The sequence below is a fragment of the Lithobates pipiens genome, unplaced genomic scaffold (assembly GCF_037356315.1).
Source record: "Lithobates pipiens isolate NorthernLeopardFrog02 unplaced genomic scaffold, aLitPip1_a1.2 Scaffold_1, whole genome shotgun sequence".
NCBI classification, from domain to species: domain Eukaryota; kingdom Metazoa; phylum Chordata; class Amphibia; order Anura; family Ranidae; genus Lithobates; species Lithobates pipiens.
In genome coordinates, this window is record NW_027507685.1 from 58,172,904 (window position 1) to 58,198,089 (window position 25,186).

The 25,186-nt window shown below is 45.1% G+C and overlaps 1 protein-coding gene and 1 long non-coding RNA gene across 5 annotated transcripts in view; one reads left to right on the forward strand and one right to left on the reverse strand.

Moving 5' to 3' along the window:
- The window catches only part of LRCH2 (leucine rich repeats and calponin homology domain containing 2), a 198,039-nt gene that overhangs the window by 52,203 nt on the left and 120,650 nt on the right, over nt 1-25,186 (forward strand). For all 3 annotated transcript variants that reach the window (XM_077448439.1, XM_077448510.1, XM_077448599.1), the window contains exons 2-10: nt 7,055-7,199; nt 7,339-7,465; nt 7,559-7,664; nt 11,645-11,781; nt 16,429-16,562; nt 22,937-23,024; nt 23,233-23,341; nt 24,757-24,860; nt 24,943-25,010. In XM_077448439.1, coding sequence (XP_077304565.1) covers nt 7,055-7,199; nt 7,339-7,465; nt 7,559-7,664; nt 11,645-11,781; nt 16,429-16,562; nt 22,937-23,024; nt 23,233-23,341; nt 24,757-24,860; nt 24,943-25,010 — 1,018 coding nt within the window. The remainder of the gene's footprint in view (nt 1-7,054; nt 7,200-7,338; nt 7,466-7,558; nt 7,665-11,644; nt 11,782-16,428; nt 16,563-22,936; nt 23,025-23,232; nt 23,342-24,756; nt 24,861-24,942; nt 25,011-25,186) is intronic.
- Nucleotides 22,892-25,186, reverse strand: part of LOC143924385 (uncharacterized) — a 90,136-nt gene continuing 87,841 nt past the window's right edge. For both annotated transcript variants that reach the window (XR_013261872.1, XR_013261862.1), the window contains exon 4: nt 22,892-23,292. This is a non-coding gene — a long non-coding RNA (uncharacterized LOC143924385). The remainder of the gene's footprint in view (nt 23,293-25,186) is intronic.

Here is a 25,186-nt window from a genome sequence, read left to right on the forward strand (position 1 = left end):
AAGGTGGAACCCCGCTTTAAGAGGTGCTGTCATGCTTTTTTCTATTACAAGGGATGTTTATATTCCTTGTCATAGGAATAAAGGTGACACAATTTTTTATTTATTTTTTTAAAAACAGTATAAAAAAATAAAAGGTAAAAATAAATAAAAAGGTAAAAGCGCCCGCATATGAAAATGATGTTCAAACCACACATGTGAGGTATTGCCATGATCGGTAGAGCAAAAGCAATAATTCTAGCCCTGGGCCGTCTCTGTAACTCAAAACATGCAACCTGTAGAATTTTTCTAAACATTGCCTATGGAGATTTTTAAGGGTTAAAAGTTTGTCGCCATTCTACGAGCGGGTGCAATTTTGAAGCGTGACATGTTTGGTATCAATTTACTCAGCGTAACATTATCTTTCACAATATAAAAATAATTTGGCTAACTTTACTGTTGTCTTAATTTTTTAATTCAAAAAAGTGTATGTTTTCCAATCAAAGTACACTTGTAAGACCACTGCGCAAATACGGTGTGACAGAAAGTATTGCAACGGCCGCCATTTTATTCTCTAGGGCAGGGGTGTCCAAACTTTTTTCAAAGAGGGCCAGATTTGATGAAGTGAACATGCACGAGGGCCGACCATTTTGCCTGACATTCTTTGAACCATTAAAAATCGGTCTAAGTGTGTTCGTACGAACACTAATACACGGCCCAACAAGAATTCTCTTGCCTTTGTGGCTGTGTGTGTTGAAGAGATGAGCTCTGGCGTGTTTTTTGGATATACTGTATTTATTGGCGAATAAGAGGGAAGTTTCAGGAAAAAAAACTTAAAATTTTAAATAAAAAACTCTGAAGCAAAATAAGGGTCAGTGCCCATCTGCGCTCCCACCATTGCCAGGAATGCACCCACCATTAGCCAGGAATGCAGCCATCATTAGCCAGGATTTCAGCCACCATTGCCAGGATTTCAGCCACCATTGCCAGGATTTCACTCACTATTGCCAGGAATGCAGCCACCATTAGCCAGGATTTCACTCACTATTGCCAGGAATGCAGCCACCATTGCTAGGATTTCACTCACTATTGCCAGGAATGCAGCCACCATTGCCAGGATTTCACTCACTATTAGCCAGGAATGCAGCTACCATTGCCAGGATTTCACTTACTATTGCCAGGAATGCACCCACCATTGCCAGGATTTCACATACTATTGCCAGGAATGCAGCCACCATTGCCAGGATTTCACATACTATTGCCAGGAATGCAGCCACCATTGCCAGGATTTCACTCACTATTAGCCAGGATTGCAGCTACCATTGCCAGGATTTCACTTACTATTGCCAGGAATACAGCCACCATTGCCAGGATTTCACATACTATTGCCAGGATTGTAGCCACCATTGCCAGGATTTCACTCACTATTGCCAGGAATGCAGCCACCATTGCCAGGATTTCACATACTATTGCCAGGAATGCAGCCACCATTAGCCAGAATTTCACTCACTATTGCCAGGAATGCAGCCACCATTGCCAGGATTTCACTCACTATTAGCCAGGAATGCAGCCACCATTGCCAGGATTTCACATACTATTGCCAGGAATGCAGCCACCATTGCCAGAATTTCACTCACTATTGCCAGAAATGCAGCCACCATTGCCAGGATTTCACATACTATTGCCAGGAATGCAGCCACCATTCCCAGGATTTCACATACTATTGCCAGGAATGCAGCCACCATTGCCAGGATTTCACTCACTATTGCCAGGAATGCAGCCACCATTGCCAGGATTTCACATACTATTGCCAGAAATGCAGCCACCATTGGCAGGATTTCACATACTATTGCCAGGAATGCAGCCACCATTGCCAGGATTTCACATACTATTGCCAGGAATGCAGCCACCATTAGCCAGGATTTCACTTACTATTGCCAGGAATGCACCCACCATTGCCAGGATTTCACTTACTATTGCCAGGAATGCAGCCACCATTGCCAGGATTTCACTCACTATTAGCCAGGAATGTACTTACCATTGCCATCAGTGCAGCCTTGGAGGGGACATGGAGGGGGCTGAACGAGCTCCAAAGAACAGGAGAATCTCCCGTTTTCACAGCGGCCTCTTTAAGAGAAAGTCCCGCCTCCTTTGATGGACAGAACAGTCGTCCAATGGCGGAGATGGGACTTCCTATTACAGAGGCTGCAGTGTAAACAGGAAATACTCCTGTGTGCACAGCGCTCGTACAGCCTCCTATCTCCAATGCAGCCAGACTATATATCTTTTGTGGCCCCGGCGCTGGGAGATCGTCGGGGGCTACAAAAAATATATATGTTTAGATTACCAGGCGGGCCGTTCAAAACCGGACCGCGGGCCGGACTTTGGACATGCCTGCTCTAGGGTGTTAGAAAAAAAATGTATAATGTTTGGGGCTTCTAAGTAATTTTCTAGCAAAAACAAAACAAAACAATTTTAACTTGTAAATAACACGTATGAAAAATTGTCTCAGTCCTTAAAGAGGGATTCCACCTACAAAAAAAAATATTAAAAGCCAGCAGCTATAAATACTACAGCTGCTGACTTTTAATAAATGGACACTCACCTGTCCTGGGTTCCAGCGATGCCGAGATCGATCGCTCGGCTCTCGGCTGCTGCCGCCACCATTCTAGGTGAGGGAATCAGGAAGTGAAGCGAATCGGCTTCACTTCCCAGTTCCCTACTGCGCATGCATGAGTCGCGCAGCGCAATAGCAATTGTCCGCGCTGTCTCTGAGACCCGTGTGTGTCCCAGCAGACAGCGCAGCAGGACAGGAAATGGCGTAGACTCCCACGGGAGTCTATGCCCAGAAGTGGGTGTAAATACCTGTCTTTGACAGGTATCTCCACCCCCCTCCCCCCTGAAAGGTGCCAAATGTGACACCGGAGGGGGGGAGGGTTCCGAACAGCGGAGGTTCCACTTTAGGGTGGAACCCCGCTTTAAGTGGTTAAGACCCTGCCTTCTACCCTTGTGTAATGAATGGAGCAGAAATGGAGATATGCTGTATCAGTAATATTTGTACAAATATTAACACAATTTAAAATGACCACCATCTTTTTTTTTTTCCTTTTGTTTTTTTGAGACTGGGAGCAACCAAAATCACAGACCTCCGTCTTCCCATTCTTATAATCAGATTTGTAAATGATAGATTTCAGAATTTGATTTACTGCCCGGCCTGACCAGTGTGTGTGTGTGTGTGTGTGTATGTATGTGTATATGTATGTGTATATATATATATATATATATATATATATATATATATATATATATATAATATACCGTGTTTCCCCGATAGTAAGACACCCCCGATTGTAAGACGTATCGGGAGTTTCAGAGGGGTCGGCTAATATAAGCCGTACCCCGAAAGTAAGACATATGTCTTACTTTCGGGGAAACACGGGGGTATTGCCGCCTCCCTCTCATCTAGCTGCGCGCTGCCTCCTGCCCACGTCCACACCGTCCCCCTCTCCATACGTCGCCGCGTCTGCCATTTCCCTCTGATCTTAATGAGCGCCGCCTCCTGCCCACGTCTGAGCCGTCCCCCTCTCCATACGTCACTGCGCCGTCCCCTGCACTTGTCACTGCCGCCTCCTGCTTAAAATACGGTAATGCACACAGTATTAATCATACATCAGTAAAACATGCACACTGGCATACTGGGGTATCATCTGCTGTATGTAACCCAGTGGGTATCAGCAGGTGTCGCACTGGATTAGGCCTCATGCACACGAGACGCAGTTAAACGCGCGTTCAGATGCAGTTGGACAGTTTTTTCAACTGCACCTGAACTCATTCAATGTTATCCTATGTGTCCATGCACACAGTCTTGTTTTTTTCCGTTTATATGCAGTTGCGTTTAATTTCGTTTTTCCAGAAGCAAAAAAATGCGTTCAGAAACAAAAATTTCTGCGTTTCAGACGCAAAACGCGGCTAAACGCGGCACCCGCGTTTAGCCGCGTTTGCGTTTATATGCGTTTTTAAAGGTGACCTTTTTTTTTTACATTAAAAATCTCAAAAATGATTGCAAATGATGAAAAACCATTAGAATTTTTTTTTAAACAATTGCAATTGCAAGTGGACAATCCACAACTTGTGGCAAGTGACGTGGCAAGTGGACAATCCACAACTTGTGGCAAGTGACATGGCAGGTGGCAAGTGATGTGGCAAGTGGACAATCCACAACTTGTGGCAAGTGACGTGGCAGGTGAAGTGGCAAGTGACGTGGAAAGTGGACAATCCACAACTTGTGGCAGGTGACGTGGCAAGTGACCTGGCAGGTGACGCGGCAAGTGACTTGGCAGGTGACGTGGCAAGTGGAAAATTAACAACTTGTGGCAGGTGACTGGCATGTGACGTGGCAAGTGGACAATCCATAACTTGTGGCAGGTGACGTGGCAAGTGACGTGGCAAGTGGACAATCCACTTGTGGCAGGGGACGTGGCAAGTGGACAATCCACTTGTGGCAGGTGATGTGGCAAGTGACGTGGCGAGTGGACAATCCACAACTTGTGTCAGGTGACATGGCAAGTGGACAATCCAAAACTTGTGGCAGGTGATGGGGCAAGTGATGTGGCAAGTGGACAATCCACTTGTGGCAGGTGACGTGGCAGGGGACGTGGCAAGTGGACAATCCACAACTTGTGGCAGGTGATGTGGCTGGTGACGTGGCAAGTGGACAATCCACATCTTGTGGCAGGTGACGTGGAAAGTGGTGTGGCAAGTGGACAATCCACAACTTGTGGCAGGTGATGTGGCTGGTGACGTGGTAAGTGGACAATCCACAACTTGTGGCAGATGGCATGGCAGGTGACGTGGAAAGTGGGCAATCCACATCTTGTGGCAAGTGACGTGGCAAGTGGACAATCCACAACTTGTGGCAGGTGACGTGGCAGGTGATGTGGCAAGTGATGTGGCAGGTGATGTGACAAGTGGACAATCCACATCTTGTGGCAAGTGACGTGGCAGCTGACGTGGCAAGTGACGTGGCAGGTGACGTGGCAAGTGACATGGAAAGTGGACAATCCACATCTCGTGGCAAGTGACGTGGCAGGTGATGTGGCAAGTGACGTGGCAAGTGGACAATCCACAACTTGTGGCAGGTGACGTGGCAGGTGATGTGGCAAGTGACGTGGCAGCTGACGTGGCAAGTGACGTGGCAAGTGGACAATCCAAAACTTGTGGCAGGTGACGTGGCAAGTGATGTGGCAGGTGACGTGGCAAGTGATGTGGCAAGTGGACAATCCACAGCTTGTGGCAAGTGACGTGGCAAGTGGACAATCCACAACTTGTGGCAGGTGACGTGGCAGGTGACGTGGCAAGTGAACAATCCACAACTTGTGGCAGGTGACGTGGCAAGTGACGTGGCAGGTGATGTGGCAAGTGACGCGGCAAGTAGACAATCCACAACTTGTGGCAGGTGATGTGGCAAGTGACGTGGCAGGTAATGTGGCAAGTCACGTGGCAAGTGGACAATCCACAACTTGTGGCAGGTGATGTGGCTGGTGACGTGGCAAGTGGACAATCCACAGCTTGTGGCAGGTGGCATGGCAGATGACGTGGAAAGTGGACAATCCACATCTCGTGGCAAGTGACGTGGCAGCTGACGTGGCAAGTGACGTGGCAAGTGGACAATCCAAAACTTGTGGCAGGTGACGTGGCAAGTGACGTGGCAGGTGACGTGGCAAGTGATATGGCAAGTGAACAATCCACAACTTGTGGCAGGTGACATGGCAAGTGACGTGGCAGGTGATGTGGCAAGTGACGCGGCAAGTAGACAATCCACAACTTGTGGCAGGTGATGTGGCAAGTGACGTGGCAGGTGATGTGGCAAGTCACGTGGCAAGTGGACAATCCACAACTTGTGGCAGGTGATGTGGCTGGTGACGTGGCAAGTGGACAATCCACAGCTTGTGGCAGGTGGCATGGCAGATGACGTGGAAAGTGGACAATCCACATCTCGTGGCAAGTGACGTGGCAGGTGATGTGGCAAGTGACGTGGCAAGTGGACAATCCACAACTTGTGGCAAGTGACGTGGCAAGTGGACAATCCACAACTTGTGGCAGGTGCCGTGGCAAGTGACACGGCAAATGCAAGTGTACAACTGCTCTCTATGCTGCTGCTGCTCACTCTGATCAAAATAGCAGAAATAGTTAAAAAAAATGCTTTGAGAGCTTGGGGAGGGTCTACATGATGTTATCTTTATAAACGCGTTTAAACGCAAACGCGTCTAAACGCGGCATGCAAACGCGGCAAAACGCGCGTTTCTAAACGCGCGTTTCAGCTTTTTTTTAACAGAGGTTTCATCTGCGTCTCGTGTGCATGAGGCCTTAAATACAGCAGGTGGTACTGTATCACACTGGGTTAGATACAGGTGTAGGTACAGGTTTGCATTTTGCTGTGCCCACATGAGCTGTTTGACGGCTTAGGACGCGCCTACCGTATGCAAATTTACTCGGGCACGTCCCTACTCCAAAGAAACCTCCCCCCCCCCCCGCCCGTCACAGAAGGTAAAATGCATATACACTAAAAAAACACATTTTACACAGTTTTTTTAGCTGTCAGTGCCCCTTTAACTGCGGGATGCGGACGTTTAGAGCGGGATGAGCGGAGGGATGTGGAGGCCGCGGGAGCAGCAGTAATGTTTTCCACTGTTCGTTCTTACCATTTTTCACTGTTTTACATGTTATGCAATGTTGTAACAAGACATTCTTGACACTTCCTTTTATAAAACTGTTTTGTGGTGAATACAATACTGTTCAGGTTGTTAATAAATGTTAATTTTATGGTTAAAACAAAAAATTCGACAATTTTTTTCCAATATAAGACATACCCCGAAAGTAAGACATAGTGGGGCTTTTGGGGATAAAAAGAAAGTAAGACACTGTCTTACTTTCGGGGAAACACAAATATACATACGCGCACACACAGATGGGCCAAATTCAGGCCTCTATCAAACTTGTGAGTTGTGGTAATGTGTGTTATTGTAATGCAGTGTATCACATTATACATATTAACCCACTTAATGTTTTTCTTTTTTAGACCTCTCTAAGAACAGATTTTCAGAAATTCCACATGATGTTTGTCTGTTTGCACCGCTTGAAACCTTAAATTTATATCACAACTGCATCAAGTGCATTCCAGAAACCATTAAACATCTTCAAATGTTAACGTATTTAAATATCAGGTAAGTGAGCTATTTTCACGAAAGCATCCAGTGTTCCCAGTTGCTCTGAAATTTTACCTTTTTTTTTTATTTTTTTACCATTTTTAATTCACTAGCTCTACTTCGTGTTCTTCCTGAACGTGACTTTTTTCTTTTTCAGTCGAAATCTCTTATCAACATTGCCAAAATATCTCTTTGACTTGCCACTGAAAGTTTTGGTCGTTAGTAATAATAAACTGGTTTCTATTCCTGAGGAGGTTGGGAAATTAAGAGATTTAATGGAGCTGGTGAGCGTTATGTTTACATGTTTTCTTTTTTATTCCTGTTGTGATTCATAGTTCTTGTGGTTTAATCTTGATTTGGTTACATGCATTTCTCAGGATGTCAGCTGTAATGAAATACAAGTTCTTCCTTCACAAGTAGGAAAACTCCATTCACTCAGAGAACTTAATTTGAGAAGAAACAATCTGCAAGTATTGCCAGATGGTAAGCTTTGTTGTCGCTTTGAAAAAGTGCTTTGTCCACAAGTTGCACCAATGGAAATGCCTTGTAGTGTGTTCATGTGGGCATGGAAATGTCTGTCTTCTGATGTAAAGACTGTAGACTCAATCATTCAAACACCACTGTTTGATGCATAAACAACCTTAAATTGTGAAAAGTTCAGATAGCCATGTTCCTTTCTACCATCCACTTTTATTTGTGTAGAAATCAAGCAAGGGCTGCTGAGTTAAATGCATGCATTAGGAAAAAGTAAAAGCAAGGCAACCTGAACTGGGAAAGAACAGCATTGTGGGAAATAGTTCATGTTAAGTGGACGAATATGTAACATATGACCAGAATAAAGTGATAGAAAGGGAAAAGTGTTGCTGTGTTTGAGATAAAAGCAGAACCTATTGTTAACAAATGGTAGTGTATGAATAGCTGGATATGATGATTGTGTGCGTTCAAATGAATTGTGCTGCAGCAAAAGAATGTACTTAAGGTATAACTGACTTTTTTTTCTAAAGACCATGAATGAGAATTCCCACTCACATTGGGACTTGATGATCTGTTCCCTGGCTTTAAACTTCAATTTAAACTTCAATAATCTCCAAAATAGAATTTTAGTCTTCACCTAACTAGTCTTAAAAACAATTCCTCCCTCCTAACACCAATTCTAACTAACCTGTGAAAGACAGATCGGTATGCTTACCTTTTTTCAGTCTCCTCCGGTCAGGTCACAAGCTTAACTCCCCTGTATCAGCCAGGAGCCACTGCAGGGGAGAGTAGGGAGAGGCAACAACTGATGGGCCATAGTAAGCCTATAGGGGATGTCACCACTTCCAGGTATAACCAGCCATTGTGTTGTGTTTTCTTCTCTCCTGGAGCCAATGCTGACTGATGCAGGGAAGATGATGTGATGCGAATGGGATGAAAATTGGTAAGTATGCAGATGTTTCTTACACAGGTAATCAGAATAGGAGTTGGAGGAAGCATTTTAAGACTAGTTTGTTAAAGCCTGGAATTCTACTTTAAAGAGTTTAACAAATTTTCCAAATTGGTGTAAGTTCTACTTTTTATATTTGCTACATGTCCCCATTCACAAAGTATATATTTTAAAAGAAAATATTTAAAAAGTGCAGCTTACCTTTTTTGGGTGTTTTTTTTAGGGAGCTCAGCAAGAAAAAAAATCTGCTACTCCAAAATGTCTATTTTATCACGGATACGTAGTTTATATATGTATGCTTGAGTTAAGGGCATATGGATTCCAGAAAATAAATGTTACATGAGTCATCTGCCCTTACTCAAGATGGTCATGGCTGTAAAAGCTTGGGGGTGTTTTTTTTTCGAAGTGATTTCTCTTACGTTCACTGACTGACACTGCTTCTTTACTTAGACCATTAGGTTGTTATGCCACCTTCAGGAGAGGACTAGGCAGAACATGTTAACATGTACAAAAAAACAGAACTTTCTAGTTCTGCCCAAGGGGTGGTCCCTTCAGTAACAACCCCCCCAGCCTGCATACTGCAGCCTCAGTTTTTTTTTTTCTGCCTAGTGAAGGAGAAGGGCCCATCGGTCCGTGGATTTTTTTTCTGAAGAAGTTTGCCTTTTGCACAAGATTAAGATCCTGTGATCTGCTATCAACAGCTGGCTGGGTGACAAGCTGGATGCCCTTATCCTTGTAGCCTCCCCAGCCTGGCCAGCGAGCGTGTGCAGACCAGAGCTCCGTGCTAGGTAGGCCATGACATGCCCCCTAGGCTTCAGGGGTGGCTGGTGAGCGCAATGCTCTGGGGCACACGTATGACCGGGCTACTGATGTCTGCGTCACAGTGTGCCGGGCCAGCAGCCACCCCGTACTGATCGGAGAGTGGGTCTGTGATGGAATGTCCCCCAGCTCGTCAGGACTGCAGTTTAGTTACACTTTAACCCTATCTGTACTGTGCTGGCAGATATTATCACATCAATGGTAGACTAGCTTTGAGAACTATCTGTAATAACAAAGGGTTAAAGGTTAAAAAGTTGGACTTTTAATTAGAGGGTGCTCATGCTGTCTTGAGGCTTTTTTCATATTCCACTGAAGTTGATGAGAAATGCTTGCAGTCAGCCATGACACTTTCTCCCAAAGGAATTCCCCTAATTTGCAAGATTTCCTCTCACTTCTTGTTTTGGCTAATGTCCAGAAAGTGAAGGTAAACCTCCCCAATGGGACACAGATAGCAAAAAAGAAACCGACAGGGGTTATAATCCTCCCTTGTGGTATCCAAAATAAAATAAAACATTCCTATAGTTATACTTTAAACAGTTTTATGCATGCATAAAATGAAATTAGTCCTGTTTTTTTTAATATTATTTGTAATGCCAATAAATTGGTTATAACACATCACTAACTAGGGATGCACCGAATGGGTTTTTTGGTGCCGAAACCGATACCGAAAATGAAAAATACACTAGGCCGAAAACCGAAACCGATACCAAAACAGCACCGATACCGAAAATGACTGTTTTTAAAAAATATTTTTATACAGGAGATGGTCAGAGACTGGGGACATGGTACAGGAGGTGGTCAGAGACTGGGGACATGGTACAGGAGGTGGTCAGAGACTGGGGACATGGTACAGGAGGTGGTCAGAGACTGGGGACATGGTACAGGAGGTGGTCAGAGACTGGGGACATGGTACAGGAGGTGGTCAGAGACTGGGGACATGGTACAGGAGGTGGTCAGAGACTGGGGACATGGTACAGGAGGTGGTCAGAGGCTGGGGACATGGTACAGGAGGTGGTCAGAGGCTGGGGACATGGTACAGGAGGTGGTCAGAGACTGACGACATGGTACAGGAGGTGGTCAGAGACTGGCGACATGGTACAGGAGGTGGTCAGAGACTGGCGTCATAATAAAAGAGATAAGTGCAGCCAGTGTTGCCCCCAGTGATGCAGCCAGTGTTGCCCCCACTGATGCCACCAGCTATGCCCCCCACTGATGCAGCCAGCGATGCCCCCCACTGATGCAGCCAGCGATGCCCCCCACTGATGCAGCCAGCGATGCCCCCCACTGATGCAGCCAGCGATGCCCCCCACTGATGCAGCCAGCGATGCCCCCCACTGATGCAGCCAGCGATGCCCCCCACTGATGCAGCCAGCGATGCTCCCCACTGATGCAGCCAGCGATGCCCCTCTGCAGTGAAAAGAGCCGTCTGGTGAATAGAGCGCCGGGAACATCACAGCTTTAATTTCAATAGCTGTGTGTTCCCCGTCGCGTGCCGTCACACACAGCCCCTCCCCCTTGTCCAGGCACTTTGATAGACAGATCACCTGTCCAATCTAGACAGGTGATCTGTCTATCAAAGTTCCCCGGACAAGGGGGAGGGGCTGTGTGTGACGGCGCGCGACGGGGAACACACAGCTATTGAAATTAAAGCTATGATGTTCCCGGCGCTCTATTCAACCAGACGACTCTCTTCACTGCAGAGGGGCATCGCTGGCTGCATCAGTCCTGCGCTATTCACCCCCATCATGGGCGGCACCATGGGCGGGGCGGCGGCGGCGGAGTTCCGCCCCCAGGCCCCGTCCCATTTTCGGCTCAATTATCGGCCGTTTTTTCCTTTCGGCAAATTGCCGAAAAGGGCATTTTTGGCCGATATATGTTTCGGCGGCCAAAATTTCGGTGCATCCCTATCACTAACACTTTGCAAAATGGCATCTTGTGCATCTACAGTTTCACAAATGTGTGTTTGCTGCAGCTATTAAGATTTAACCAGTGCTCTACATTACTGATCAGCTGTCAGATGGCAAAGCCCCCTCCTCAGGGGAGGTGTGATTACAGAGCATTGTTTGACTTTTCTTTTTTAACCAGTGATAACTGTTATTCTCTTTTATAGGCCTGTGTTTTTTTTTTTTTTTTTTTGTTTTTTTACAATTTTCTTTTTCCTTTCTAAATATTATGTTAGCTTGATGCTAACCGTACATCTCTTCCTTTTGTATTCCCTTAGAGTTATCTTCACTTCCTTTGGTAAAGCTGGATTTTTCATGTAATAAGATTACAGAAATCCCTGTTAGTTACAGGAAGCTGAGTCAGCTTGAAGTATTAATATTGGACAATAATCCTATGCAGATCCCTCCAGCACAGGTGAGTGTTCAGGCCATTAATTAACTTTTGCTGTAATATAACCATTTTTAAAGCCTATCAATTTAAAATAATAATTTTGTAAGTGAAGTATGTATGTGCTTATTTTTTATTTAAATAAATGTTGACAAGATATTCTGATTTAAATTATGAATGGAACTTTCCTAATACACTCAAGTTACCCAGGGACAAAACAATATTCTGCTTTGTAGGCTTTTTATAGGCAAAGGTCATTATGTACAACTAAAAAGCATATCTACCTGCTCTTTGATTTGCTACCTAATACAGGCAGTCCCCGGGTTATAAACATCCAACTTAATGATTTCTACTTGCATACAGAGGGAGACAACAGGAAGTGAGAGGAAATCTACCCCTAGTAAGGGAAATTCTCTCCTGCAAGAGTTATGGGAAAAAGGTATCTCGACTGAAGCTTTATCACCAATCCTAATTTTCAAAATACAATTGCCAGAGACAGAATGTGAGGTGAAATCTTCTGAACAGGGGCACACACAGCAAAAAATGTTACAGGGTGTTAACCCTTCCCTATGCTATCCAAAAAAACATAAAAATATTTTTTTGGGCTGGAGTGACAAAAATGTATCTGTTCCCTCCTGCCGAATTTCCTTTTTTAGGCCGAATCCAAGCGTTAAAGATGTCAATTCTCCCCAAACTCTACCCCGTTCCACGATAATGACTATTCAGACAGCTGCTTAAATTCATATGGCAAAACAAAAAGCCTTGAATGAGCCATTTGCTGATGTACAGAACCCAATCTAGAGGTGGCTTGGGATGTCCGGATCTATGGAAATACTTCCTGGCATCTCGCCTCATCCAAATGGCACAATGGCACGCCTCCCCTGCATCAATACCGTGGTTACAATTCTAGCAGATTTCAGTTATCCCTTACTACCTCCCAGGTCTCCTCTGGTCACGCTCGGTTTCCCCAAAAGAGATGTTGCTCCGCTTAATGGTGTTGTGGGTCAGTCCCTTTATCTCTGGTCTTTACAAGGAGAAATTTAAATTGCTCTCTAATTAACCTAGCCTGGCCTCTTTCCTAGGAAAACCAAAGTTCCCTCTTGCCTTCAACATGGGCCTATTATTCCACATCTGAATTGCACAGGGGCTTGTAACCTTAGAATCCCTGCTCCTTCTGCTTATTTGAACACCTATAAATACTATGTTAGGCTGGGAGACCAAGACAGCCCAGGAGTTTTCAGTGGAGGACTGGCAGGATATGGTCTCTAACATGCATAAATGCACACACTCAGTCTCATTCAAAGGGGCGGTAGTTAAACTACACACCCGCTTTACACACCTGCTTTAGAGGATGTCAAGACAGGGGTACTCTCCTGAACATAGTCTGGAGCTGCACTGTGTTGAAACCTTTATGACAAAAAAAACCTCCTCGCTCATACTTCAGTTAACTGGAATACTAGTGACCTTGATGTTTCAAATGTGCCCTATTTTTGCTGAGCTCCCATGGGTCTCCCACCCCCCTCAACAGAAGCTAGTGCATACACTCTTCATTGCTATCCAATGGGCCATCGCCCTCAACCGGCGACGGCCCTCTGTAACATGGTCACAGGTGCTCCTACGTATGGAATCCATCAGATTGTTGGAGAGAGTGCATCACACTCTCCTAGACACTGTGCCCATCTTCGACCATAAATGAGGAAGTTGGTCAACTCGCCAAATATGTGCTGGGCTTGGAGACCTCTTAGCCCCTAATCTCAATGAGCAGATAGGTTGAGGCTTCCCATGTCAACATACCAATACTTATGAGGTTTCTATTAACTTTTTGGACTATATATAGTCGGCTTCTCTTTACTTGGCACACCTAGCAGATGCATTCTGTTCTATGTACATCAATACTCTTACTTTTCTTTTTACATACATTTTCTTTTCTGGTTTTCTTTTTGTTCTTTTTACACTATTTGTGGTTCAACCTGTTAAAAGGTAACATGAGAGATCCTTGATAGCAATGATTTACATCTCTGTGCCTGTATGACTTGTATTTAACTGTTATTTTAACTAATTCACTTTAAGAACAAACCTACAGACCCTCTCTTGTTTGTAACCTGGGGACCACCTGTAACTGGAAAATGATTTGTGCGCACCCTTTCACCTCACCTTAATTGGCAGCCCATAAATTATTATTCTGGCCAATGAAATTAATTGGCACCCAAGCACTCGATGCCTGTAAACACCCCTAAACGCAGTGCACACTCCTTCAAATGTCTGCCAAAACCCAGTTGGCAGGAAGAAAAGACTTCTAGGAGAATTTGCAAAATGTCCTATGTGCATGAGACCTAAAGTCTACTGGAAAAAATCCCTAGACTCTTTATCACACAGGCTAAACATATGTCCCATTTGTGATTGGCCTATTACAGCTTGCCATATACCGTATATACTCGAGTATAAGCCGAGATTTTCAGCCTCTTTTTTGAGGCTGAAAGTGCCCCCCTCGGCTTATACTCGAGTCATCGCTGTCTGCCTGCTCGATCAGCGTGTCGAGCAGACAGACAGCGGCCATTCTATGATTCAAAAGCCGCGCCTCCGGCTCCGCCTTCGCCTGTGATAGGCGGAACACTGAATTTCCCAGCAGCCTGTGTTCCGCCTATCACGGGCATCGTCTCATCCTCGTACTACGGACGAGGATGATACGACGTCCGTGATAGGCGGAACACAGGCTGCTGGGAAATTCAGTGTTCCGCCTATCACAGGCGAAGGAGGAGGCGCGGCTTTTGAATTTTACAATGGCCGCCGACGAAGAGGGCACGGGACGGAGGCAAGGCAAGGCAAGGCAAGGCACGGCACGGGACGGGACGGGACGGGACGGGACGAAGGCAAGGCACGACACGGGACGGAGGCTCGGGACACAGGTAGGCTGGACACACACACACACACACGCACACACACACACACACACACACACACACACACACACACACACACACACACACACCTGTACTGCCCACTAAACATGATGGGATTTTTGTCGTGGCTATGACGCAAAGTGGCTGCTGGATGGTCTTCTCTGTGTGGGTGGCCAGCGGGAATAAATCTGCGACTCAACTATTCCCTTTCCCTGCCAAGTGAATGGGTCCTCAGCCCTGGTTCACACTATATTGCCATGCAACTCCATGCAGCAACACTGCAAACCCTATTCATTTCCGCACTGCGTTTTTTGCGATCCTGCTGTGTATGGTGGCTGGACACACACACACACACACACACACACACACACACACACACACACACACACACACACACACACACACACGGATGGAGACACACACACACGGATGGATGGATGGATGGAGACACACACACACACAGGGATGGATGGATACACACACACACAGGGATGGATGGATGGATGGAGACACACACACACACAGGGATGGATGGATGGATGGATGGAGACACACACACACAGGGATGGATGGATGGAGACACACACACACAGGGATGGATGGATGGATGGACACACACACACACAGGGATGGATGGACGGACACACAGGGATGGACGGACACACAGGGATGGACGGACACACAGGGATGGACGGACACACACACAGGGATGGACAGGCATGTCTCACCCTCGGCTTATACACGAGTCAATAAGTTTGCCAGTTTTTTTGGGGGTAAATTGGGGGCCTCGGCTTATATTCGGGTCGGCCTATACTCGAGTATATACGGTACATAAAAGCTGCCAATATTATATTATATGATATTATACAGATGTGTCACCTGTGGGTAACATAAAGTGTCACCTGTGGGTAACATAAAGTTCAGACCCAAGTGAATTGTAATGTTTACCAAGATTCTAATTATCTGTTTAATCTCCGTTATGTCAACCAGTACAAGTACTTGGGATAAATGTACAGACGTATATACATTTTTGCCGTCATACTAGTATTTCTAAGGTAACACTATATAAAAATATCTTGCAAGCAAAACCAAAGAAAAAAAACTTGGTTTCACAGGTTCCCAATTCTGAATATGGACTTTTAGGACATGTCCTGCATCCGTTGTATATTATTATAGTGTCACCACTCTATGAGGGGGTATGTGACCACTATGTGTGGCTATGAGTATGACCACTATCAGTGGATATGATTCTGGACTCTAGCAGATGCTGTAGCATGTCTTGAGGTGAATGTTCGTGTGGACTTGACAAGAAGCAGAGCCTTTTTTTGGATTGTGTGCAGGGATGTTGCAAGCTGTGACAAGCAAAAGCATCACTCTTGCACATGCATTTACCTTGCACAATACATGTTTTCTATAGCCATTAAAGTAAAAAATAGATTCTTAAATAGGGCTAGCTGCATTCATAAATATCCAGTACAACCTGAAAACAAAACCAGTACTATAGTCTATGATGTCCACCATTTTTTTTCATTCTTTATTTTGTTGTTTGCACCTTGTCTAAATACGTCTGTTATATATTTATAATTATTAGCACTGCACTGTTTTTACATTTAGAAATACAGCCCAGAGAAAAAGTTCTCTCTGCCATTGCCTTGTTTTATTTGTCTTGCCCATTACGCTGTGCTTTGTATTTTATATCATGTATTTATTAATACACCTGCTTCTAGTGGTTTGTATTGATGTAGTAGTATTCATTTCTTTCGATTTAATACAGATTTGTCTGAAGGGAAAGGTACATATATTCAAGTTTTTGAATATTCACGCATGCTGTAGGACAGAAAAGAAGCCCGATTCATTGGACTTGCCATCATTAGTGAAAAGACTGCCTTCACAACCTCTCACAGACAGGTACGCCATACCAATGTTTATTTGATGACTGCAATGTAATGAATACCAGGCATATACATTTCTAAATTCAACATCTGTTATATTTGGTTTCTTTTGGCCCAGTCAACAAGTAGAGGGCTGAACCACATTGACTGGCTATTTCCATCAGATGTTAACTAAACCTATGGCAGGTTCACTTGATTTCCATTATAAAGTAAAGCTGCAACCTTGGAAGAAATGATTTGTGCAATTCACACATTTCAGTTTACGAACAGATTATGAAAAAATAAATCCTCACTGTATGGAACGAATGGTTCCAGCACGCCTATACATTGCTTTCACCTGAAAGTCTCAAAATTTTTATCTTGGATGGGGGGATTCGAGGAATTCCATCTGCAGGGTGCACATCCTAATTAAGCTCAGAATACACAGGGACTATCTAAAAAGGAATCCTTCCTGCTGTCTGGAGTTTGCGACTGACTTGTATACCTGTTTTTTGTGATTTTTGCTGAAACATGAGAATCTTAAAGCTGTGCGTGTGGTTTTACATGTACTGGATGTGATGGCAAAACAAACCATGAGTTCTCTGGGCTATTCAGCAGGGGGAGACTAGTGTTTCTGTTGCTGCTTTGTTTTGTTTACCTACTCACTGACTGAGGTCCACCCTGAACTCTGTTCTTCATCTTGCTTCCTTGTCACCATCTATAATTTAGTGCCTGAAAACATTTGAAGTGTTGCTAAACCCAGGACCCTGCATTCACTATATCTAGTCTCCCACAGTACACAGAACATAAACATGCAATTTTAGTTATTAGTAAATCTAAACTGCTAAATCCTTTTTAATATTTTCTCATCAGCAGTTAGAGCAGTCTTGTGACTTCCATCAGTCTCTGGTTAAAGTTTGTAGGAGTTTTCATTCTCCCCTGATTGTCATATGAGACTGCAGGACGTCCGATTCTCTGTCTGGACAGTGCTGAATGGCCCTGTGCTGATCACATTCTCACAAGAAAAAACTCTCTAGCAATACCCACCAAACTGAACATGTGCATTTTGCCCCCAAGACCCTGTTCTATAAGCAGATTGGGGACAGTGGATGAAGTGGAGGATCAGAGCAGATGGGATCAAACAGCCTTTTTTACACAAAGATTGACCCCTTAGGTATCAGTGAGTATAGCAAGCATGCTTTACTGCATATACAAACTGATTTTACTATTGTGGGTTTAGTAACACTTTAAGGTTAGCAGGCTTGTGAAAACCTACAACATTCTACCATGCTCAGATTTCTTTTTGTGGGGTAAAGTAATTTTATGTAGGTTTTACAAGTATATATATTTGAAATTATTTTTACCTAAGTTTTTTTCCCTTAGTTGACACGGTCTTTACCATGAGTTATATGCCTGTACAGGACCAGTCCTATTTAATTTGTTCATAAACGACTTGGAGGATGGGGTAAACAGTTCAATGTTTGTATTTTGCGAAAAATACTAAGCTAAGCAGGGCAATAACTTCTCCGCAGATGTGGAAACCTTGCAAGAAGATCTGAACAAATGAATGGGGTGGGCAACTACATAGCCAATGAGGTTTAATGTAGTAAAAGCCTGTGGGTGACAAAAATATGAATGTCATCTATACACTAGGGGGAGAACCTCTGGGGAAATCTAGGATGGAAAAGGACCTGGGGGGTCCTAGTAGATGATGGGCTCACCAATGGCATGCAATGCCAAGCTACTGCTACCAAAGCAAACAGAATATTTGGCATGCATTAAAAAAGGGATTAACTCCAGGGATAAAGCGATAATTCTCCCACCCTACAAGACTCTGGTCCGGCCGCACCTAGAGTATGCTGTCCAATTCTGAGCACCAGTCCTCAGGAAGGATGTACTGGAAATGGAGCGAGTACAAAGAAGGGCAACAAAGCTAATAAAGGGTCTGGAAGACATTAGTTATGAAGGAAGGTTGCGAGCACTGAACTTATTCTCTCTGGAGAAGAGACGCTTGAGAGGGGATATGATTTAAATTTACAAATACCGTATTGGTGACCCCACAATAGGGATACAACTTTTTCACTGAAGGGAGTTTAACAAGACTAGGGCTGCAACTAACGATTATTTTCATAATCGATTAGCTGGCTGATTATTGTTTCGATTAATCGGTTACAACTTTAAAAGAAAAAAAAGCGCAGTGTATAATTTAGTTAATATGTAAAGTTTAAAAAAAAGACCATTTATTCTTAAATATCTCAATGCAGTGGTAAATATAAATAACCAACTATATGGTTAGGGAGCAAAATATCTAATCCACTCTGAGAATAACAGACAGAAGAGATATACTGTATATATTAGAGGGGATATATACTGTATATACTATTAGAGGAGAGATATATTGTATATACCGGTACTATTAAAAGAGATATACTGTATATACCATTAGAGGCTATATACTATTAGAGGAGAGATATACTATTAGAGGAGAGATGTATTGTATATACCAGGAATCTGCAATTAGTGGACCTCCAGCTGTTGCAAAACTACAAGTCCCATCATGCCTCTGCCTCTGGGTGTCATGCTTGTGGCTGTCAGAGTCTTGCTATGCCTCATAGGACTTGTAGTTCTGCAACAGCTGGAGGTCCGCTAATTGCATATCCCTGGTATATACTATTAGAGGAGAGATATACTGTATATACTATTAGAGGAATGATATAGTGTATATACTATTAGAGGACAGATATACTATTGAAGGGTCAATCTAGTAAATATCAGACTCATTAAATTTAACCCCATTTTGTTACTGGCCGATTAATCGATTATGAAAATTAGTAATCGATTAGTTGTCGATTAATCGATTAGTTGTTTCAGCCCTAAACAAGACACGTGGTCACTCATTAAAATTAAAAGAAAAGAGGTTGAACCTTAAACACTACGTACAGGGTTCTTTACTGTAAGAGCGGCAAGGATGTGGAATTCCCTTCCACAGGTGGTGGTCTCAATGGGGAGCATTGATAGTTTAAAAAAACTATTAGATAAGCACCTGAATGACCACAACATACAGGGATATACAATGTAATACTGACATATAATCACACACACATAGGTTGAACTTGATGGACTTGAGTGTTTTTTCAACCTCACCTACTCTGTAACTAAGTAACATCTGCCAGCAGTGCAAGATAGAAGCCCTTTAACCCCTTACCGCACAGCCGCCGCAGTTGTTCTGCGGCAGGTTCGCTCCCCTGGGCAAAACAACGTTACCTTGCGTCGCTTTGCCTTTTGGCCACTAGGGGAATTTGGGATATTTATTATAGCAAAAAGTAAGATATTGTGTTTTTTTTTTTCAAAATTGTTGGTCTTTTATTTATAGTGCAAAAAATAAAAGCCGCAGATGTAATCAAATACCACCAAAATAAAGCTCTATTTGTGGGGAAAAAAGGACGTAGATTTTGTTTCAGTACAGCGTTGCACGTCCGTACAATTGTCAGTTAGACCCAGTGCCATATCGAAAAATGGCCTGGTCATTGAGCAGCCAAATCTTCCAGGGCTGAAGTGGTTAAACATTCTCTGTCCCCATGCCTAGATCTATGCCCTTGCCAGGAAAATAACTTTGCTGCGACTACAGACTGTATTTGTCCTGGGTACCCCTATACTATACAGCAAAAAGGTACTTTGCATTGCACATGTATGCACTGCATCCTTCTCACCAACTGCCAGTGGCTGCGTTCCATCTGTTGGTGTACTTGAACTCATAGGCCGCGTACACACGGGCGGACTGTTCGCCCAACCTTGTCCGCTGAACAGTGTTTGGGCGGACAGTCCGCTCGTGTGTGGGCTTTCAGCGGACAGTTTCAGCGGACAGTTGGACGGACAAAGTCTTTCGGAAATTCCGAAAAACTGTCCGCTGAAACTGTGTTTGAGCGAACAGTCCGCCCGTGTGTGGGCTTGTCCGCTGTACTTTCGAAATGAGCGGACTGTTCCCGCTCGGAAAGTCCGCCCATTTCGAGCGCGTGTACAGGTAGGCGGGGCCCGCGAAGGAGACGTCGCGGGCTCCGCCGCCTGGAATGGGCTTAAAGGGGAACCCCAACGCCGAAAAAAATCGGCGTGGGGGTTCCCCCCAAGTCCACACCAGACCCTTGTCCGAGCACGCTACCCGGCCGGCCAGGAAAGGGGGGCGAGCGAGCGCGCCCCCCCTCCTGAGCCGTACCAGGCCGCGTGCCCTCAACATGGGGGGTGCCTTGGGGAAGGGGGGGCCGCGCGGCCCCCCCACCCCAAAGCACCTTGTCCCCATGTTGATGAGGACAAGGGCCTCTTCCCGACAACCCTGGCCGTTGGTTGTCGGGGTCTGCGGGCGGGGGGCTTATCGGAATCCGGGAGCCCCCTTTAAGAAGGGGGCCCCGGATACCGGCCTCCCACCCTATGTGAATGAGTATGGGGTACAATGTACCCCTACCCATTCACCTGTGAAATAAAGTACAATAAAAAACACAACACAGAGAAAAAATATTTTATTGCACAGCTCCGGGGGTCTTCGGGGGTCTTCTCGCCGGACTCCTCCGCTATGTGTGTGTAGCTCTTTTGCTAGCGGAGGAGTCCGGCTTTCTTCCTCCCCGCCGCCGGCCTCTTCTCCCGACTTCGGGGGTCTTGTCCCCCTCTTCGGTTCTTCTGCCGGGCCACCGCGCCTGGTCCGGTGGCCCGGTCTTCTGTCGCCGTCTTCCGTTCTTCTGTCGCCGCCTTCGGTTCTTCTGCCGGGCCACCGCGCCTTCTTGTAGCTCTTTTACAGGCGGTGGCCCGGTCTTCTGTCGCCGCTGTCGTCGCCGCCGCCGCCGCCTTCCGTTCTTGTTCTTCTTCTTGTTTTTCTTCTTCTCCTGGAGATGTTGACTCGACGAGCTCTCCGGCCGGAATGCCAGAGCCGCGCTGTGCGGTCACTTTTATATAGTGACAATGGGGCGGTGTCACATGGTATATGTCACATGGGTTGGTCACATGGTGACCCCGCCCCCTTACGATGTCATAGTCCCCATGTGACATCAACCCATGTGACCAACCCATGTGACATATACCATGTGACACCGCCCCATTGTCACTATATAAGTGGCAGCGGAGCGTGTCCCTGGCATTCCGGCCGGAGAGCTCGTCGAGTCAACATCTCCAGGAGAAGAAGAAGAAGAAGAACAAGAAGAACAACAAGAACGGAAGGCGGCGGCGGCGGCGACGACAGCGGCGACAGAAGACCGGGCCACCGCCTGTAAAAGAGCTACAAGAAGGCGCGGTGGCCCGGCAGAAGAACCGAAGGCGGCGACAGAAGAACGGAAGACGGCGACAGAAGACCGGGCCACCGGACCAGGCGCGGTGGCCCGGCAGAAGAACCGAAGAGGGGGACAAGACCCCCGAAGTCGGGAGAAGAGGCCGGCGGCGGGGAGGAAGAAAGCCGGACTCCTCCGCTAGCAAAAGAGCTACACACACATAGCGGAGGAGTCCGGCGAGAAGACCCCCGAAGACCCCCGGAGCTGTGCAATAAAATATTTTTTCTCTGTGTTGTGTTTTTTATTGTACTTTATTTCACAGGTGAATGGGTAGGGGTACATTGTACCCCATACTCATTCACATAGGGTGGGGGGCCGGTATCCGGGGGCCCCCTTCTTAAAGGGGGCTCCCGGCGGATTCCGATAAGCCCCCCGCCCGCAGACCCCGACAACCAACGGCCAGGGTTGTCGGGAAGAGGCCCTTGTCCTCATCAACATGGGGACAAGGTGCTTTGGGGTGGGGGGGCCGCGCGGCCCCCCCTTCCCCAAGGCACCCCCCATGTTGAGGGCACGCGGCCTGGTACGGCTCAGGAGGGGGGGCGCGCTCGCTCGCCCCCCTTTCCTGGCCGGCCGGGTAGCGTGCTCGGACAAGGGTCTGGTGTGGACTTGGGGGGAACCCCCACGCCGATTTTTTTCGGCGTTGGGGTTCCCCTTTAAGCCCATTCCAGGCGGCGGAGCCCGCGACGTCTCCTTCGCGGGCCCCGCCTACCTGTACACGCGCTCGAAATGGGCGGATTTGCCTCCGCCTTACGTGGGCGAGTCCGTTCATTTCAAAAGTTGAGCGAACTGTTTGCCCAACCTTGTTCGTCAAACAGTCCGCTCGTGTGTGGGCAAGTCCGCTCATGCAAATTTTGAGCGGACTGTTTGATGAAACTGTTTGCCGAACAAGGTTGGGCGAACAGTCCGCCCGTGTGTACGTGGCCATAGTGTTTATTATAAAGTTGAAGATTTGTTCATTTAATATCCAGTATACATTTTACTGTGTAAAAGTGTAAATTTCTTATGGGTAGTAATGTGTTTACATTGCAATGTAGAAAATGGCTACATTCTTTTAAAATATGTTTCATTCGTTTATTACAAATGTCTGTATGTCTTGTTGCAGCATTGAAGACTTTTATCCAAGTAAAAATCATGGTCCTGACTCTGGGATTGGAAGTGATAATGGGGATAAACGTCTTTCAACGACAGAAGTAAGTTTCTATAAACTCTATATGAAGCCAGTTCAAGTTTAGAAATAGTTTATCGCTTATATGTATTTAACATTTTTGTTTGGTGATTATTAGGTGTTAAGGCAACAGATCTTTTTCTGCTACCCTTTGTAAACTGGTTGCAGTGGGTTTGGTGGGAGACTGGTTAATCAAGGTATTCCTCAGTGATCCAAGCTTCCTCTCTTTTCAGCCTTCAGACGATGATACAATCAGCCTTCATTCTCAGGTATCAGAATCAAGAGACCAGGCTCTGAAAAATGACAATCACATAATGGGGAATAAACAGGAGTCCCAAAAAGGTAACCCTATTTTGGCAAAGTTTGTTACTGACAGAATAATTATGGGGAAGACAGAAAATAGTGCATCCAAGGTTACAATTTTTGGACAGTGGAATTATTAAATCGGTTATTGAACTGGTTTTCTGTTATACCCTTGTATTTTACAGTTCCTTCTTGATCCTGCAATGCTATTAGTACAAATATTATAGTATAAGTCAGCCTTTTTCAACCAGGATGCCCAGGCACCCTGGGGTGACTTGAGGTTTATTCAGGGCTGCCTTGGCAAAATCCCTAGAAATTGGTAAAAAATTGTATACAAGCCAGCAGGTGGATCAAGCTTGCCTTTTAATTACACAAAGTCTCACAGGTTTTCCTTATACACCATTACGACTTTTTAGACACTGGCATCCTAACAACCAGTGATGTCATCAATTAATAAGGAGGATGTGTGTTGCCTCCCTCAGCACTGGGGTCACATTAGCTGACTGATTGGGAGAAATTGAGGAAGAAGAGAAGCATTGGAATACTAGTCAGCACTATTGTGCAAAAGTGTGTTTGCTTTGGAAGAATAAATTGCCTCAAACGTTGGGTGTGCTACGTGTAGTGATGTTGCTGCATTATGTAAAGCTATTAGAATAGTTTTTTTTACATTTTAGAATGGGAGTGCCTCAAGACTGTCCATAATTTTAAAAGGGGCCGTCACTGAAAAAAAGGTTGAGAAACACTGGTATAAATAACTGAAATATCACTTTAAGTGACTCTCACACCTGTGAGCTTTTCTGTCACTGGAGGCTATGAGAGAGGACCTGGTCTCTGTAAGTGTCGCCTCCACCAATAGGAGGTGTCCACATCATGCAAGCAGTGATGTGAACGCCCTAAGAAGGATGCCAGGAAGTAAACAGCAGTTGAGAGGAGGATCGTCATATAGCTTTGGGTAAATAAAATGGGCTTTTTGATACCCCCCCCCCCCCCCAATATTGGGAGTAGGCGAGATGTGGAGAGAGTTGGTATGGAGAGGTTGGAGGGTTGCTTTGATATCCCAGAGTTGTGCTATAAATTGAGCTTAAGACTGCTAAAGTGACATCCAATAACATTGGTTAAAAACGATTCTAGCATGACTTAAGCACTTAATTTATATTGCTGCTTGATAAATCCGGACCAATAAGTGGTGATTGTGCTGCTAAGTATTTGACTGCTACGTGGATGAGGACTGTAGCATTGAAACTCCCAACCAAAAAAAGCCATGTCTAAAAAAAAAAAAAAAGCGGTCTTTTTATGTAGAAAGTTTTTCTCATTTGTGAATAAACTCTTGTGTATTGTCAGTGGGGTGAAGGCTTGTGTTTTTCATCAAGTTAGCTGCCAAGATTATAGCAGAAAAAATGAAGCTGCAAAATAAAAGCCAATAAGTAACTTTACTCTCTCCATCATCCTAACAGGTCAGGATCAGGATGGCTATGAATATGATCACAATGGTGAAGATGCTACCCTGTCAGATCATGGTGATGTACAACTTAGTGGTCCTTTTGTTTCTTATATTAAGGTAACATTCAAAGTGTTGATATGCATTGCTGTTACTCTTATAAAATGCCCAATCCTAAGATTTTTGCCATTTGGGTTTTTAGGAACGTGGAAAACTTTGTGACAAGTCGGAAAAGGCAGATGAGAATGAAGAATGGGAAGAAGAGCAAAGGTAGAGATAATTTTAGTTAATTCCGGGGCAGTAGTTTAGAAGCTGCAGCTTTACAGGTGATCACTAATGAATAGTTCTTCTGACCTTCCCTTATAACCTTCTTTGCAGCTTAAAGGATAAGTTCACCTTTGTTCACTTTTTTCTTTTTCTTTTTTTTTCTAAATTCCAGCTCCCCT